This window comes from Aethalodelphis obliquidens, unplaced genomic scaffold (genome assembly GCF_003676395.1).
Source record: "Aethalodelphis obliquidens isolate GAN/ISIS:26980383/991018 unplaced genomic scaffold, ASM367639v1 scaffold19, whole genome shotgun sequence".
In the NCBI taxonomy this organism is placed as follows: domain Eukaryota; kingdom Metazoa; phylum Chordata; class Mammalia; order Artiodactyla; family Delphinidae; genus Aethalodelphis; species Aethalodelphis obliquidens.
In genome coordinates, this window is record NW_020837963.1 from 4,537,904 (window position 1) to 4,555,655 (window position 17,752).

General features: G+C 55.9%; 1 protein-coding gene across 5 annotated transcripts in view; it reads right to left on the reverse strand.

Annotated features, from left to right (window-relative positions):
- Nucleotides 1-3,022: 3,022 nt before the first annotated feature.
- The window catches only part of ZBTB7C (zinc finger and BTB domain containing 7C), a 379,259-nt gene continuing 364,529 nt past the window's right edge, over nucleotides 3,023-17,752 (reverse strand). For all 5 annotated transcript variants that reach the window (XM_027118457.1, XM_027118456.1, XM_027118455.1 and 2 more), the window contains 2 exons: nucleotides 15,956-17,176; nucleotides 3,023-5,538 (listed from right to left, as the gene is read on the reverse strand). In XM_027118457.1, the coding sequence (XP_026974258.1) occupies nucleotides 4,887-5,538; nucleotides 15,956-17,160 (1,857 nt within the window). In that variant the 5' untranslated portion in view covers nucleotides 17,161-17,176 and the 3' untranslated portion in view covers nucleotides 3,023-4,886. The remainder of the gene's footprint in view (nucleotides 5,539-15,955; nucleotides 17,177-17,752) is intronic.

Consider the following 17,752-nt stretch of genomic DNA (forward strand, 5'->3'; position numbering starts at 1 on the left):
AGAATCTGTCCCTGGTCTCTAGGGGCCTCTGACCCTCTGCACGGAGGCTGCATTTCCCTCCTGCAGGAACTTCTGACTCCCTGCTCCTGTCTGAGTGACAGACTTTTCAGACGAGGGGAACTGGCCGAGGAGGCCTCCCTGTCTTGCTCTCACTTTCCCTTCAGAAGCCCTCACTCCACCCGGCTCTCAGAAGGGAAACTGCACACACAGGGGAAACGCAGTCGTGCCTGTTTCTGGAACTGCTCCGAGGAGCCTCAGGCGGAAGGGCTGGGGAGGCTCCCAGGACAGGAGGATGGGGTCTGCGGAGCGCTGTGGCAGAACACAGGGCAGGGACCTCTGCGGGACTGCAAGTGGAGACCTTTGCACCCCTCGGGAAGTGCGGGCCCTGGGCTCAGGTGAAGAGGCCTGAGACAGAGACAGTCTGACTTCCTGTCGGTTCATTAGTGATCTCCTGTCACATCTGCAGGGTTTCGAAATAAATCAGGGCCTTTTCTACACAGAGTCCTGTTTCTCTGGCCCCAAGTTGCTGTAGGTCATCGGGTGGGGGGCTGGGCGGGCAGCAGGCAGTCATATGCCACCAAGCTGGGTTTTGTGAAGGTGTCTCACCTCATCTGTTTCACTTGTCCCCCAGTCCCCTGGTACAGTCCTTCTTCCGTGGTCATATGAAGATATATAATATAGTCTTCTTTTCACAAATCAGATGGAAGTGACCCAAGGGACGGGTCATCTAGAAAGCCCTCCTTCCATGCAGGAATCTCCTCATTCTTGAAAGCTGATATTAAACCCTTCCAGTGACGGAGAGCTCCCTCCCTCACGAGGGACCTCATTCCCCTTTAGGACAACTCCACTTGTTAGGAAATCATCTTCCTTCCTTTGGACATCCAGCTGTCTCCTGGAATCTCTCTCCTGTTGGTTTGAGTTGGCCAAACTTTTGGTAAGATCCTTCCTCTCTCTGACGGATCTTTAGAAGTTCCAAGGCCTGTTCTAATGTATCTTAAGCCTTCTCCTCCAGGGTAAGATGCCCCTGCTTCTCTGGCCTGTCCTCAGTAACTTCATCCTCCTTCCTGTCCCTCCCCCTCTACCAAAGACCCCTTTGCTATCAGCACCCCAATGCTGGGATCTGAGGAGCAGACCATGTCCTGCGTGACTGTGAAACACCTGCCTGGCCAGGACTAGAGGCGACTTGACTCCCATGAGAAACTCAGGAGCCCCCAGAGGTCAGGTCCCAGGGGGCCCACTTCCCTACCTCTTCCCCATGTTCACCTCTGGCCCTCAGTGGACACCGAGCCCCAGAATGAGGACCTGATGATGCTAGAATACATGTGCTGAAGGGAACCCTGACAGGCAGCTGCTCTCGTATTCCTTGCACTGGGCCATCCCCTCATGCCCTGAGTCAACCGTGAGCTCGAGCCTCTCCAAGCTGTAGGGGAGCCAAGGGACACTGACTTTACTAGATCCTGCGGAAAAGGCAAGTAATGTTCAAGATGATATTTTTATATTAAGACAAATGCATATCTATCATGTGATAGAATGTAGAAGCATGAATTTCAAAGCCACTACCTGAGCTCTCAGAGGAGTATCACACTCCGGGAAGGTTGCTTCAGGCTATTTCTTTAGAATTCAGTTCCCAGTCCCCCAGAGGGCTGGCTCCCTTGGCGGAGGGGTGTTTAAGTTGGGTAGAAAACTTGGAGAGGCTCTAAGTTCCTGAGTTTCTTGGAGAAACTCAGTCTCCTTTGCTATTAGAATGAGGCAACGGAGGACCAAGGTAGGGAAGCGATTAGCCTGAGGACACATGGCTTGGAGTCCAGACTTGGAACCCAGATCTGTTCTTTCGCCTGGACTGAGAAATGTTGCATTGGGTTTATAAGAATGCTTACCATGGCAAGAAAGGGGATCTGATCACAGAAAAGTGTCTTGGGCTTAACCCTTGGTTATACAGAAAACGCAGTGCAAAGACCAATTTTACTCAGAGAGTCTGTGCTCCAGGTTCTGAGTAGAGTTGACACCATTCAATGACAGCAATATATTTTCTTACCTCCTTCAGGGCCTAGTATTCTGTTTGGGAAGGATCAGGTGAACGAGGAAGAAAAGTCCAACTCCAGTGCCAAGGAATAGAGGGAAGAAGGCCGAGACGGTAGCAGGGCCAGCCAGAGGCTGTTCTGGAATCCAAGCCAGGGAACTGGTAGGACTGATGTGTTAAAATGGTCAGCAACCCTTCGACTCTCACTTGCTCACACACAATAGGCTGTACCTGCACGTGTAAACACACACACACACACACGCCTCACACTCGGAGTCACAGATACCCAAAAGCTTATGGTCAAGCAGAGCCTCACACAATGCAGGGGACCCCTGACGATCTGACCTCGCCACCACACAACCACCCACTGTCACCTGCAGTGACAATGCAAAAGGGAGTCAACCTGAACCAGGGAACTGAGTAAGTGTGGCTTTCTTTTACTTAAAATGCTGTCCCTCACGTTATTAAATAAGGGTCAAAGATTTGTGTTTTTTATAAAGGCATCTTCAACATTTTTATAAGTTTGTGACACCCAATTGTCAACCTCTTAAGCCACGGATGTCTACAGAGAGTCTTGTGGCTGTCACCTCTCACAGAAGTGCAACTCTCAATATCATTTAATCAAGTCAATTAATACTGTTTAATAAATAGGCCAGAAAATTAGCTGAGAGTTTTTCTCGGCGGGATGCAGCGTGCGACCAAAGTTATGGAAGATTGTCCCTTGAATCACTAAGGCAAACCTTGTTGAGTGTCATTTTACATAAAGCAATCACATAAAAAAAAAGTTATAAATAGAAAAAAATTCCAAAGTTCTCCCACAGACAGGGAAACTGAAATGTCCCCCCCCCCCAAAAAAAAGGGAAACAAAACCAAACACTACCATCCCTACCTCCACGACCCATTTGCTTCAAGTTCTTGATCATACAGTACTCGACATCTTTGGATATGTTACAATGTACAACTCCGAACTGTAGCCAAGAGAAAACAAAAAGAACTAACCAGTCGTCTGAAAAATTGAGTTTATGAGAAGTCATTACTTTTACAAAATAAAAACAAAAGCCCCAACACCACTGGTTTCTAATTTGTTCGTTTTTCCTCGTTTTCTCTTAGAGTTTGGCTCAGCCCCACTCCCTTGGCTGCGGGGGGAACACAGGCATGTTGGCTGGTGGGTCCCAGAAGCGAGGGTCAGAAATGGAGACAGGAGTGTGAGAGGCAGCTGCCAGCAGATGACATCTGAGGACGAGAGGGTGTCAGCAACAGTTCCCTCTGGCTGAAAGGGCAGCTGGTGGTGTGTGGAGTCACGGGTCTCTTCGCGGGGGAGCTGGGAGAGTGACAGAGTCTGTGGTCTTCTCTGGCCTTTTTGTTTTTTTGCGTTTGCTCAGGAAGAAGCCAAGGCAATAGGAAGAGCCGAAGTCTCTGTGCCCACAGCTCCTGGATTGGGGACACCAGCCCTGGGCCATCTGCACAGGAGAACTCTCCTCCCTTCTCTGGGCTACTGAGAAACAAAAGCAAACTCAGCAAGAAAAGGGAGGGAAGGACAGGAAAGGGGAGAGAAGATCTGGAAGGCACTGGGCCAGCAGAGCTGTCTTCCTTCTCAGGACCGGCTACAAACCAGAGAGCCAGGGAGAATGCGTGGACAGCCCTCACCCACAGAGCCCTCCAAGCCCATATTGGAGCCAAGCCTCTGACTTCCCACACTGGACAGCTGGCTTCCTCCCTGGGGGACCACGGAGGGGTTGAGGGTGTTCAAACACAGCGATGCCAAAGTCCTGAGAAGCCCCCAACTGAAAAGCAAACATACACCTGGGTAACTGGGCATTTTGTCTGTTTCCAGGAATCAGGTGGAGAGGGGCAGCTGCCAGGTGTTAAGAGGAGGACCCCATTCCTTCCGTGTTGGCCCTCGGAGTCCTGAAAGACTCCTTATGGCATTGGAGGGACCACGCAGAGGTGGGGACAATGCGAGATGGTAGCCCCCGGATGCGCACAGTGGCCTGCCCAGAGGGGAGGGGAGGATTTAGAGTTCCCCAAGGCTGCCTGGGGGCTGTGGACAAGCCCACCCCAGCCCTCTTCCTCTGTTAGCCTGTCTAGTTTGGCCACATTTCTCACCTGTGCCAACGTAGAGGTGGACGTGATAAAACTAAGTCCAGTGAAACAGCGTCACCAGGGACGTTAAGACTGCAAAGCCCCTGCTCTCTCAAGGCTTCTCTCTGGAGGGATGGGCATGTTCGAGTGTGTCGGTGGGTGGATGGGAGGGGGAAACAAAATTTCCAGCCCCCTTTCACAGCAGGGTGAAACTGGGGTACAGACGGCTGACCTGTCCGCGGTCATAGGACAGGGAGGGAAAAATGGGCCCGGACCCCAGGAGACCCTCTCCCTGCCTATAGGTCACTTCCCCTAAGGATCCCAGGGCCACTGGAGATGGGAAAAGTGACCCATCGGAACCGTGTCAGCAGGGACTCTGCCTTAGAGTGGCGGGGCTCAGGATGTGTATCTCGGGACCCTACCTTCAGCCCTGCTCCATCTATCCGGTCTGCCTCTGGCCAAGCCACCTCCCTCCGTCTAGCCCCACACAGCTCCAAAGTGCTTCTGGACACCTGGTCTGGGGCCTCCTCTTTGGCACGGGCCCCTGTGAGTTTCTGTGTGAGAGCAGAGAGACAGCCAGAGAGAGGCCGGGCCTTTGGGGAGGGGATGCCCATCTCAGACCCCAGCACAGGGGAGGCAGCTGCCTCGGGAGGCCCAGAAAATACCACTGCGGCTGCTATTTGTTTTCCTTTTTTCTTTTGAAATAAAAAGTTCAGACCCATCGGATGGGGCACGTGGGCCCGGGAGGGGACAGGGAAGCAGGACTGGGGGTGATGAGGCCAGCCTAGTTGTTGGCTTCAGACATGGAGGCCACGTGGTTGAGGCCGGCGAGCCCGGGGAGGCCGGCCAGGCCCGCGGCCCACGGGTCAGGCAGCGGGAAGTAGGGACGCGCGGCGGCCACGTTCTCGGCCAGCGCGAAGGCCAAGAGGCCCCCCGCGTTCCGCTCGGCCTCGAGCTGCGCGCGCCCGAACAGCTTCATCTGCGTCTCCTCGAACTGCCGCTCCAGCTCCTGCAGGCTCAGCGCGCCCTTGGGCGCCGCCAGGAAGTGCTTGGCGGGGCTGGGGCCCGGGAGGCACACGGCGGCCCCGCCCAGGTGGCCGCCCACGTCACCCAGCGCGGGGGGCATCACGAAGGCCGCCTTCTCTGGGGCCGGGCCGCCGGGCCCAAAGAGCAGGCTGGCGGCCCTCCAGGCGGCGGGCTTGCGGCCGCGCCGGGGCCGGGCCATACGGCAGCTCTGGCGCTTGATGTGGCGGTGCAGGTGGTCGGAGCGCGTGAAGCTCTTGTAGCAGAACTCGCACTGGTAGGGCCGCACGCCCGTGTGGATGCGCATGTGGTTCTTGAGGTCGTAGTTGTGCACGAACTTGGCGTTGCAGTGGATGCACAGGTAGGGCCGCTCCCCCGTGTGCTTCCTCATGTGGATCTTCAGCTTGTCCTGCCTGCAAGGCAGAACCAGAGTCAGTCCCTGCCCAGAACCCCAGGAGCCACTCCTCACTCTCTGCTCCCCTTCCTCCAGAACCTGCTAAGGCTCCCGACTGCTGTGGTGTCAACCCTCAGGAATGGGACCCCTGCTGGAATTTACCTTCAACTACTGCGCCACCCCAAACAGGTGTGGCTCCTCCCCTGGATTAGAGAGTGGATCAGGAGCTGGGCCCAGAGACGCTGCTGTCATTCCAGAACACCTGTTACGCATAAGCTCAGGAGAATGGAGCGCCCACTCTGTCGGGGCCTGTCTCATAGACTGCAGAATAGCCTTGCTGGGGACAGAGGCCCCGAAAGCCAGCAACCTTTCATTAGTCCTCCAGTGGGGTAGCCACTTCTCATACTGGATGGCACCTTCAGCTCCACTCTCTCCAGGCAACAGGGTCTTTCCTCGAGGTTCACCCTGATCCCATCCCAGCCCCTGGGCTGTTGAGACCTGTCAGTCCTCAGCACTAATCTGGGAGGCTACAGGGATCAGGCACACCTTGTTCAAGTCACTCCTGCACTGTGGTTTCTGAGCCCCAGCCCTTGGCTCTCCTCTTTGTCTGCAGACAATTCCAGGGTTTACAAAACAGCCAGGTGCAACAAGAATGCAGCCTAAGCTAGGGCAGAGCTTTTCAGGGTTTAAGCAGTATTATTCAGAGGTAAGATATGACGTGGGGCTGCGGCTCCCATCAGCAGGTGTGGGAGCCTCTGCTCCAGCTGCAAACCCACTGCTAACGTGATGGGTGACCTTAGGTGAGTTACTTAACCTCTCTGCACTGAGCCGAACCTAGCACGAGACATCAATTCCTGTTGTCCAGAGCTGATGGAGAGAAATTCGGGTTGTGTTGAGCTAGATTCAACACACCTCCTGGCGGTCTTGAAAGGAAAACAGACATCTCAAGCCTGTTTTTGTAAAGACTGAATGCTGCATAAACCAGCTAAAGGAGCCTTTCAGCCACGCAGAAGTGGAGGCAGGTAAGCTTTGAGAACTCTCAGGATCCTTCTGCAGCCTTCCTTGACCAGGCCGGGCAGGCCAGGAAGCTGTGTCCAGCCTCCCACCTCCTCCCTGCAGGTGTGGCTTGGGTGGAGCGTCTGCCTGTAATTTTTGGCTTGGTTTTGAGGTTGCAGCAGATGTGGAGCCCAGGCATCCGCCCTAAAATGGCCAGATTTAAACCACACTCAACATAACCCCAGCACAGCAGGAGCGGGTCCTGGTCTCCTGGTGTCCCCTGGCCGCTAGAGGTCTCACTGGCTCTCATTTTCCGGCTAGTTCCCCAGGGGTGGGGCAGGAGAGAAAAGGACATTCATGAGTACACTGGCAGGGACCAGGGGAGAAGGACCAAAAGGACAGATCCGTTTCCCCCACCTGTGCTCCCTGGAAGGCTGGAGGGCACGTGGGGGGTGGGGGTGGAGAGTGGGGTAGGCAGGGCAGAGGAAGGGAGAGTTGGTATCCTTCACACACCAGACACCGCCATCCCCGTCCCACCAGCTGCCCCCAGGCTGCACAGTAAGTCCCCCGCTGTGACATCTCATGTGCCCTTCTGCCACCAGCGTGCTGCTCTTATGGTCTTTGGAACCCACATTGCATCCAGGTGATTGGATTTTTGAGCATCCTGGCTAGTGGATCTCAAACTTGATGAGCCATTATCAGGGTCTGATGAAACACCGAGTGCCGGGCCTCCCTCCCAGACTGCCTGAGTCAGTAGGTCTGCGGGGGAGAGAGCAGAGAGTTTGCATTTTGAATATGTTGCCGGATGTTGCTGCTGCTGGTGGTCTGAGAACCACTGGCCTAGGTTAATCCTTCAGTTGGCTGGTGGGCAGACTGAGGCCCAGGGAGGGTTAGGGTTAGGACCAGGGAGGTGAAGTCCCTAAGGTCACCGCAAGGGTAATGGCAGAGCTGGGACTAGAACAGCCTAGGCCTCTCTCCTCAGCACTGCACTGTGACCTGTGTAAAAATGTAGGGGTGGGGTGCAGAGTGCTATCTGTAGCCCTAGAGTGACGCTGTACAGTCCTGGGGAATACGTCTCGGGACTCCACACGTTTGCTCAGGCTCTGATGAAACACTGATGCTAGGTGGTTGGCTATGCTAGGTGGTTGGCTAGCCTCACTGGCTGAGGGACTCATTCTCACCAGGGCCTAGTGGAGGGTCAGCTGAGAGTCACCAGTGGGGCTTTAAATACATCATCTCATTCAATCCTCACTACAACCTTATAAGGGAGATTTTTTAAAAAATTACTATTACATATATTTAATAGTATTGACACCCTCAAATAATGGACAATGCAAATGGTAAACCTTCAAATGTCAAGGGCCTCTTTAAATATGCACTGCTTCTCCTGAGCTTCCTGTTAGGGCATCTAAAGTAACTCACACTTCAGAGGCGACCGGCCCAAGTGTGGGAGACATGCTGAGAAGGTGGCGACAATTTCCTCTCATTGAGCACCTGCTGTGAGCAGGCAAGTACACCGTTTCAATGACCCTGGAAAGTCATTATTCACAGGCAAGGTACAGTGCAGGAAAGGGATCCCCACTAGGGGTGTGGGAGCCCCTGCTCCAGCTTCAGACCCCCCACTAACTTGCTGGGTGACCTTTAGGCAAGTTATTTAACCTCTCCATGCAGAGTTGAACCTAGGGCTGGACATCAGTTCCTATTGACGAGGAATCTCCGTTTGCAGGAGCTCGATTCAACACACCTGGATTAATTTCCTCACTGGGACTGAGGAATCGCTGGGGGCTCAGCGAAGTCAAACAGCTTTCGCAAAGGTACCAGCCGGTGAGGGGCAGAGGGGCATGGAGGGCTATCTGGGCATGGTTTGTTGGCAAGCTCTTCTGAGGATTTTCATACTGAGTGTTCCCAGCCTGAAGCCTGTAGGGGCTGCCTCAGGAAGTACAGCCCAAACAATCATACCAGGGCATCTGCAGCCAGCCTTCCGTCTCTGGGGTCAGAAGACTGGGCCAAGCTGTGGGAGCAGCTCAGCCTGGGCAGGAGCCACTGTCCCCACTGGAGACTTTTCATGGGAGCAGCGGGGGAGGAGGGTGGACAAACCTCATAAGTTAGTCCTGGAAAAAATTTAGAGAGCATTTAGTTTACTGAGAGCACGTCTGAATCAGTGGGCCCAGTAACCTGCATCCCTAGCGGTATGCTTCCCAGGACCTTGAAAATACTGATCTAACCCAGCCCATTCCCAGGGAGGGAATGGCTTTCTTAAGGTCACACAGCCTCCTTATTTCTGTAATGACCTTTCCGTGTAGATGTAATGCGCGTGTGCACTGGCAGAGCAGGGCCCGGGCTCGGCACACTCTAAGAACCGGACCAGGTCCTTTGCTGCCCTGGGCCTCAGTTTCCTGACCTCTAAAATGGGAGGCTGTGCTGCACCATTTTGACCTTTGGTGTTCTGAGAGTGTTTGCGTCTGGGTAATGGGCTCATACTGAATCTCTTTCTGGCTGGCTGGCTTCATGCATTACCGCTCTTCTACCCTTGCTCCTTTACGCATCTGATCTGCTGCCAGAGGCATCATGAGTGAGTTGGAATGTTCCAGTCTGACTCTCAGCAGCTGAGCTCTTGGTCACTTTCCTTCAGGACTAGGGGTCCGGTGCCCCCTTAAAATCTTCCAAGCCCCCTAACCCTGTCCAAAGGCCTCTGTGCTAACTCACCCCTTAGCATGGCTTTGAAGTCTCCTTACAAGCTCACGCCTTCCAGTTATAAAGGGATAAGATCTGGGGGCCCTTGGGGACTATAGTGAACAATACTGTATTATATATTTGAAAGTTACTAAGAGAGTAGATCTTAGATGTTCTCACCACACACACAAAAAAGGTAACTAAGTGAGGTGATGGGTGTGTTAACTAATGTGATTGTGGTAATCGTTTCACAATATATGTGCATATCAAATCATCACTGTTGTACACCTTAAAGTTATACAGTGTTATATGTCAGATATATCTCAATAAAGCTGGAAAAAAGAATCACCCCATATCCTTTGCCAGCCCCCGTCCCTCCCCACAGTACTGTACCCACACACCACATGGACACACTGTTCCCCTAGCAGGCCATGCTCTGGTCAGCTTTGCATCTTTGAATCTCCGTTGGCATGAGCTGGACCACCAGTCCCCCTGGCTCAGAGCCTGCCATATTATGGGATGGATGCTGGTAAGCCCTGGCTCCTTCCCCTTCTGTGCGTATCCTGTGTTTGGACACCACGCTCCATCCCTTAGGTTCCCACCAGATGTCCAAGCGTAGATGCCGGCATGTGTGCTCTTTCCTTCCCAGCCGGGAGCCCTCCTCTTCCCTGCACCCACATCCTTCCTCTCTGAGTTTACCCTTGCAAACTGCCCTGCCTGAAATGTCTACCACTCCCAATCCCCCTGATTCTTCAGTGGTCAAACTCATGTGCAGTCTTTCATAAACCCTTCTCTGTCCACCCAGGTCTTATCCTTTGTCCTGAGCTTCCAGAGCACTTGAACACTGCAGCCGGAGGCAGGTCACTTGAGGGGCAGGGAGGGAGCAGCAGAGGACGATGTGTCAGCATCATCCTCTTTTGGCCCCTAAAGGCCCCATACGTATCAGCATTGCCCTCCCAGCAAGTCCCGAGCCCTGGGGGCCCAGTCTCCCTGTCTGCGCTCTGTGGCCCCAATTCAACCACACAGGTGCTCCTGGCAGATGGGAACACCTGTTCAGAGGCTGTCTTTCCTGCCTTTATTTCCCATGCATGCTATTCCCAGGGCAGGGCCGTCACGTGTGCTGTTTCCCTTAGCTGCCCCTCATGCCTGCGGAGCAACCGCCCTGTCCCTGGCTCCTGGGGCCCTGTCTTGTTAGGCGCCTAGACAGCAAGATGATGCAGGAAGCAGCAAATTCATGGACAGTGAGCTGCAAAAAAGGAGCCCAGGCTCAGGGACGTTCCCGTCAGTACTAATCGTGAGTGCGGATCAGGACCTAACTGCGCAGGTGGTTGGTTATAAGGGCTTCAGTAAAGCCCGTGAAATTGGCCCTTCCATCATTCTCATGAGGAAGAGGAGGCAAAGAGAAGTGCTGTCATGTGTCCAGAGCTTTCCTGATCTTGGGCAATATATGGGGTCATAAATCTGGGCGTGAACTTAGGGAGCACCTGCTCCAACCCCCTCATGTTACACATGGGGAAACCGAGGCCCAGAGAGGGGAGGTGACTCGGCCAAAGTCACACAGCTAGTTAGAGGCAGATGCAAGCCCTCAAGCTGGGGTTCCTGATCACCACGGCAGTGCCCTTTCCAAGGGGCTGCAGTCCCCAGGAGACGCTGCCTTCTGTGTCCCCACGTGCCGGCCCTGCTCCCTCCGCACTTGTTCAGCATGTGGCCCGGATGGTACTGGAACCTGCTCGGATAAGAACCCAGCAGATGCTTTGGAGTTCTGCCCGGGGCTCCTCACTGTACACTGGGTGGTCATGGCCGCGGCCCGCTGGTGCGGGGCCACTTCTCAGAACTGCCCAGTCCAAACCTGACGTGCTCCTCCCTCGCCCTGTCCCCTTGTCTGCCGTCTCATCCCTTTACTCTGCACCTGGGACCCAGGCCAGGTCACATGCATGCAAGCCTTGACCGGTATTCCCCCTTCCAGCTCGGAGAGCTCATCGTCAAGAAAGATGAGCCAGTCCTGGTGATATCATTCCCCTGAGTGAAAGGAAAGGGCCCCGGGTCCTGGGTCTCAGTGGAGGCTCCTAAGTGAGGATAACGCTTTCCCAACACCATCCACTCAGACTTCTTGGTAACCTGATGGTCTGAGACAAATTATCTTCCTGCTGCCACTGCTAACGATACTACATTATCTTAATAAGGTCCCCAGAGCTGCCAGGAGTGGGAGAACTAAGAAAAAAAAGCATCATCTGCCAGGCTCCCGGCCTTGTTTGGAGAGAGAACCGTGGGGCGCCATGGAGCAATCAGCGTTTGGCTTGCTCTGGGGGCCAGGGGGTGGGGGCTAAAAGTTGCAGCCTTCACGGGATGTCGGTAGGGGATTCAGTGGAGACTGGGGAAATCGTGGCTCATCAGAGATTGATTTCTCGGGGTACAGAGCTTGGGTTGCCCATCCTTCTCCTCCACGGGACCACTGTTGTCTCAGGAGCTGGTCTCTTCTCACGTGTGGCAGTTTCTTGACTTCACCACGTGTCCGCCAGACCTGACTGGAGCGCCTGTGAGAGCGAGGCTGCGGATGGGATGCGGGGGCTCCAGGAGGGAAGACTGCCCAAGCATGCGCTCCAGGGGCTCCCCTGACAGGCGGCCTGTACTCAAGGACCCACGTGGCAGGACAGGAGCAATTAAGAGTCTTCTGAGGCCTTCACAGGCCCAGGCCAGGCCTAGTTGGTGGTGATGACAGGGGTTGGGGCAACGAGGAGGGGGAGGGCCCTGTGAGGTGGGTGGGCAGGGAAAAGTCCCACCAAGGGCAGCAGCATCCCTCTGCATGCAGAGAGGATGAATACCTTCTTGTCCTCCCTGGCCCACATGCTCCCCGTTCTTCAAGGCCCATCCTAGGGGCCACCTCTGGCCCACGAACCCTGTAGTCCTGACCTTTGGCCCAGGCTTCCAGACTTTCTGGGAATAGAAGTAAAGGACTCCTGACGAGGAGGGTCTGGGGGAATCTTGGTCCAGGCTACCTCTGCCCTAAGTCCTGGAACTGTTTCTCTCTCCCAAGTTAGAGCCACAGGACCAGTTTCATCACGAGCTGTCTCTGCAGCCAGCACAGACTGCAGCCGTCCTCAGGAAGAAAATGGTGACCTTGGACCAGGCTAGGGGAGTGGACACATAGACTCAGGCATAGACAGAGGAACTTGGAGTCCAGGTGATCATGGGATGGCCAGAGCTAGGAGGGGACAGCATGGGGCCAGAGATACACCATCTGGTTGAAGCCTTTGAGGCCTTTCCTGTGGCTCCAGGGGTGTCTCATAGCTGGAAAGATCAGTGGTGGGACAACTGTGGGACTGGCTGAAATCTAGAGCTGGCTCGGAGGTGAGATTCCCGACACCAAGGAATAGACACATGATGGTGGGGCTGCAGTCCCTTCTTGGACACCCACAGAATGAGAGCAGTAAGTGGGGCCTCAGGGGCAGAAGGGGCTCTGTTGGAAGGACGCCCAAGGCCCCTCCACCGTGTTGCGCTGCTGAAGCCATGAAGAATGATGTTCCCACGGGGCGTGGACATGCTGGGAGCTGGCATCGGAGGCCATAACTCAGAGCCGGGGCCACCTTGCAGGGGGAGGGTGGGTCACTCCAACGTCCCCCAGGAGGGAGAGGAAGTGGGATCAACATCAAGAAGAGAGGAAAGGAGGCCTGACCGGAGAGCAGAAGCTCAGCTATAATTAAGCAAAGACTCGGGCTCCAGAAAGGAAAATAGTGTCCACGAGGAGGACGTGAGGGCAGCAGGTCAGGGGTCCCTCAGCCTCGCGGGGGGTCCAGTCCCAGGTAGTGGCTTTGCATTGCAAGGGAGTCTGGGAATTCCGAGTCAAAGAGGCAGCAGCTGCTGCTCTCAGTGGCTGCTGAAGACGCCTCCAGCTGAGGAGGGCAGTGTTACAGATGTTGGCGGCCGGAAGTCAGCCACAAAGGGGGGGCTCCCCGTGGAAAGGCTGCGAGAGGACTTGGCTATATAAAGAGTTACAGGCCACCCGGACCTGGACAGGCCAGGGTTGAGGCTCTCTGAAGGCTGAAAAGAATCCTGCAGGCAGCTCCGGGGAGGCGACAGAAGGGCAGCAAGGAACCAGCGATTCCGAAGAATGTGATGGGGAGGGGTGTCGAGGGGTGTCCATCATGGGCAGCCACAGCCCGCAGTGAGAAATAAAGTCCCTAGGGGAGGAGGCCAAGAAACTCTCCTCCACCCTCTCCCCACTCCGGGTATCTCTGCTCCTGGGAAGGGGACCCCGGAGCTCTTCTGATCTGTCTCAGGAGGGCCAGTGCCCAGTGGGCACCGAGTGAGGGGAGATGTGGACGGAGGCGGGAACGAAGCTGCGCCAGCTGGAGACAGGCCTGGGGGCCCGGGTGGCTGTCGTTCTGTTGAACAGGACTAGACCGCAGGGAGGGCAGGGCCGGGGGCTGGATGGCTGGAACCCGCCCCACGGCTGATCTGGCCTGGAGGGGTGGTGAGCCGGCAGGCACAGCGACCACCCTGAGTGATCAGCAGGAATGTGCTGGGAGGGAGGGTTCTGGAATGCGACCCTCCTATACAACACAGCATTGAGGCCCAAACCAGGAGGCCCACGCAGAGGATGTTCTGGTGTCAAGAGGGCGAGAAGTCTGTCTCGACTGACCGAGTTTAAAACTTTCCCTAGGGAAGGCAGGGACACAGACCGCCATGGCCCTCACAGCGGAGTGTGGGAAAGGCCCGGAGGGAAGTGGGGAACGGAAGGGACATGGGGACTTGGTGGGGGGGCAGGGCAGGCTCGCTCTGAGGTACCCTGAGATGCAGCACATCCCCCTGAAGCCACAGACCAGGGTCTCCCCTGGAGGGAGGGGTGTCCCCAAGTGTCAGCCGTCTGTGCAGGGGACAAGCAAAGGAGGTGGAGCCCAGGTGGCAGGACTCAGGGGCTGGCTTTTCTGGACCAGGCCTGTGAAGGGTGTCCACGTCTTGAAGTCATTCCCAGGGGGCTGCGGAGAGGCACTGGCTCCAGATGCATGAACTGTGCTTGAATCTGGACTGGGCTCTGGTTTATCTTCCGTTATCCCTGTGCTTTCGTCAAGCCTTTACAGGGGTTCTATGGCTCTAAGGTGAATTCAGGAGAAGAGGAGGGAGGGAGGAGGAGGCGACGTAAGAGTGGCAGGGCCAGTAGTGGGGGGCACCCGAGAGGGGGTGAATCTCGGGGACTTTGGGGCCAGCTGCTCTGCAGCGGTAAGAGAAGCAAGCACTTGAGGTCAGCACGGCTGGGTGGAAGGGGACACACCCGGGGTATGGGGGGCCCTGCCTCTCTGCACCCGGAAATTCTCCCTTCACTGTCAGCTCGGAGCAGCTGGGAGATTCTGCTGGGGTTTCCTTCACAGAAGCAGCTGTGAGGGGACCCAAGGCCACCTTGGAAACAATCCGCGTTGTCTTTCGAAGCGGTCACCGGAAGACCCTGCAGAGCTGTTTTCACAACTGTCAGCTGAACACGTTCCTGTACCCTCTCTGGCAACCTCAAATCGAGTTTTCAAGCCGCCAAAGAGAGTGCGTCTCGTTACTTAGCAGAACTCATCTTGTTTTTCCCCCAAAAGCACTGCCCCTGATTTGATAATCGACGTGATGCCAAACATTGCATTCTCCTCAAAACCCAGAGCTTTGGGCCCACTGGGGCAAATCGAAAGAACGAGCCCCCAGCAATTCCCAAAGATGAACTGCTAGGGGGCTACGGGGTGGCAGCAGCACCACTGGAATAAGCGTGGGTTTCTCAAGGCGGGTTCTCTGATGGGGACAGGGCCAATGTGGGGAAAGGACCTGGTCTAGGAAGTCACAGTCCCAGGGCAGGTAAACCACATCCGACACACTGAAATGACCAAGCCCTGATGCAGGGCACTCACCAGAACCTTCCGCAGTGTGGACACGGCTGAGAAGGTCAGCCTCACATCAGTGACCACAATCGGCACCAACAGACCTTATCTCCCCCAAATGAGGCCCATCAAAACCTAGCACTGGACAAATCGGACCCCACATCATCCCACCAATCAGTTTTGACCACAAAAGTTGCTGTGCAGAGAAGGTACACAACACACGCGTGCTGAACGGGATGGAGTCTGGGAAAGATGAAAGGCTTATCGTGTACTGATTTCAAAGTTCAACTTTTATAACGGCATAGTGTTAACCCTCTTCCCAACATGGACAGTCAAGGGGGAGAACGTAAAAGGAGGCCCAGCCTTTAGGTCTGACCCAAAATAGGACTGAAAGGGCCTACAGGGGTCTCACTGGGGTTCAAGTCCCAGCTCTGCCATTTCCCAGCTGGGCTTAGGAGTGGCTGACTAGCCACTGGGAGACAGATCACCTATCTGTGGACAAAGCCCATGGCCCTCCCTGACTTCCAGGACGTGGCGGGGGCGGTAGTATATGTAATCCATTCAAGACAGGCCCTGGCATGCTGTCTGGGCTCCAAATAAAATAAAGGAGGGGCTGCACTCCATTGGGGAGCTTCAAACCGGCTTTCCTGGATCTACAGCGGGTGCTGAGATCCCCCCTCCCCGCTTCTGCCTTAACCAGAACAGCTCCGCTCTGATCTCTTTTGCATCTTGGCCTTATACCTAATAGCATATATAGGAAAATATCTGAAAATCACTGCCCCAGCTAATGCCTAGCACCTGTTCTGGCGATGAGCTTGCTGTGCATCCAGGATCCAGCTGGACCTGGGTCCCTCTCCATCCCCGAGGCCCCCGGCCCTCCCCGCCCTGCCCCTCACACCCACAGGCCTCCGTTCGCACCTGGTGAAGCGGACCTCACAGATGTTGCACATGTATGGCTTCTCCCCGGTGTGGGTCCTCATGTGCCGTGGCAGCTTCCCGGCCCCCATGATGACTTTGTGGCAGATGGGGCACTGCTGAGAGGCCTTGGGCTTCAGCTTGCGCTCCTCCACCAGCGGCCAGGGCGGGAAGAGGCCCCCTAGGTGGGTGGCGCTCAGGAAGTTGAGATAGGCACCGTAGTCATTCTCTGCCTTGATGGGGCCCAGCGGCCCCCCGGGAAGGTCCGGGAACATGGCCTTGAAGAAGTCGCTGGGGAAGGGCGGCGGCGGAGGTGGGGGCAGCTCCCCCCTCTCCTCCTCCTTGATCTTGCGGTTCTTGATGACCAGGTCCAGAGGCCCGCTGTCCATGGGCTGCTCGGGCAGCTGGGCGAAGGCACCGAAGTCCCCCGACCAGAGGTGAGGAAAGAAGTCCGGGGCGAACGGAGATAAGGAGGGTCTCCTGTCGGGGATGTTGGCTTTGGGGTACAGGTTCTCCCTCAGCAGAGATTCAATGGAGAAGTCCCGGATCACGCCCAGGTGGCCAGGGCTGCCGGCCCGGAAGGAATCGGGGAAGTCCCTGGGAGCATCCGAACAGGCCTCCGAGAGGTGGTCCATCCTGGAGGGGCTTTGGTGGCAGCTGATGTCCTGGGGGTCAGGCAAGTTGTCTTGATCAGCAAAGTCCTCCGTGTCGTCGTCCTCCTCCTCCTCTTCCTCCTCCTCCTCCTCTTCATCCTCCTCGTCGTCGTCATCTTCGTCATCGTCGTCGTCCTCTTTGTCATCCTCCTCCTCCCCGTCGCCCCCGGGCTCCATGATCTCCAGGCACACGTTCACGATGCACTGGATCTCCAGCATCCTGGCGGCGTTGAGGATGTGCTTGACGTTGGAGGCCGTGATGGTGAGCGTGGAGGTGTAGGCGAACTCCAGGATGGCGGCCAGCGCCTCGGGCTGGACGAAGTCGATCTCGTAGACGTAGGGCTGGCTGGCTAAGGTGCCGGCTGTGAAGAGCTTCTTGAAGTACTTGCTGCAGGCGGCCAGGACGGAGCGGTGGGTGCGGTACTCCTGCTCTTGCACCACCAGGAGCACGTCGCAGAGCAGCCCGTCATGCCGCTGCTCGTTCAGGCTGCACAGGACCTCGCTGCTGTGGTTGGGGAAGGGAATGCCGATCAGCTCGTCAATGCCATTGGCCATGTTCTCAGCCAGAGCCCTGTGGGGACACACACAAGGAGAGACCGGGTCAGAGGACGTGGCCCCAGGAGGGGATGCCAGCTCCGGGACCCTGGCCCAGGGAGGCCAGGCTGGTGGGTGTGCTTGCCCACCCCACCCCTGCCTTTGCTTGGGGCTCCCCTCCCTCCCCCTCTGCTAGAAACCTGGCCCCTCTTCCTCAGCTTTTCCCAATCTCACCTGGAACTCAGAGCCCCACTCAGAAGCTGGGGCTTCTCAGTGAACCACTGGGCTCTTCCCGGGACCCCAAAGGCCCTTGGAGTTGGGCTTGTCATTGGGCAGCTAGCGTCTGCCTTTTAGCAAAGGCTGTGGAACCTTCTCGCAGGCCCGATTTCACTGAATTCCACTTTGGGAATGTGCAATTCCTGAACGCGGGGACGGACAGCCATGTGAAACTCCATTGCTCTGTATGCTACGGGAATGGTGGCCGCTACGGACTCACACAACGTCTGTGGGTCAAGCGCCAAAGGAGGAATTTTCTCTCATGACTCAGGGCTCCCTCTGGGAGAATGCTTTGGTTTATTTCACAAATCCTCTGACTCCTCTAACAGATTCAGAT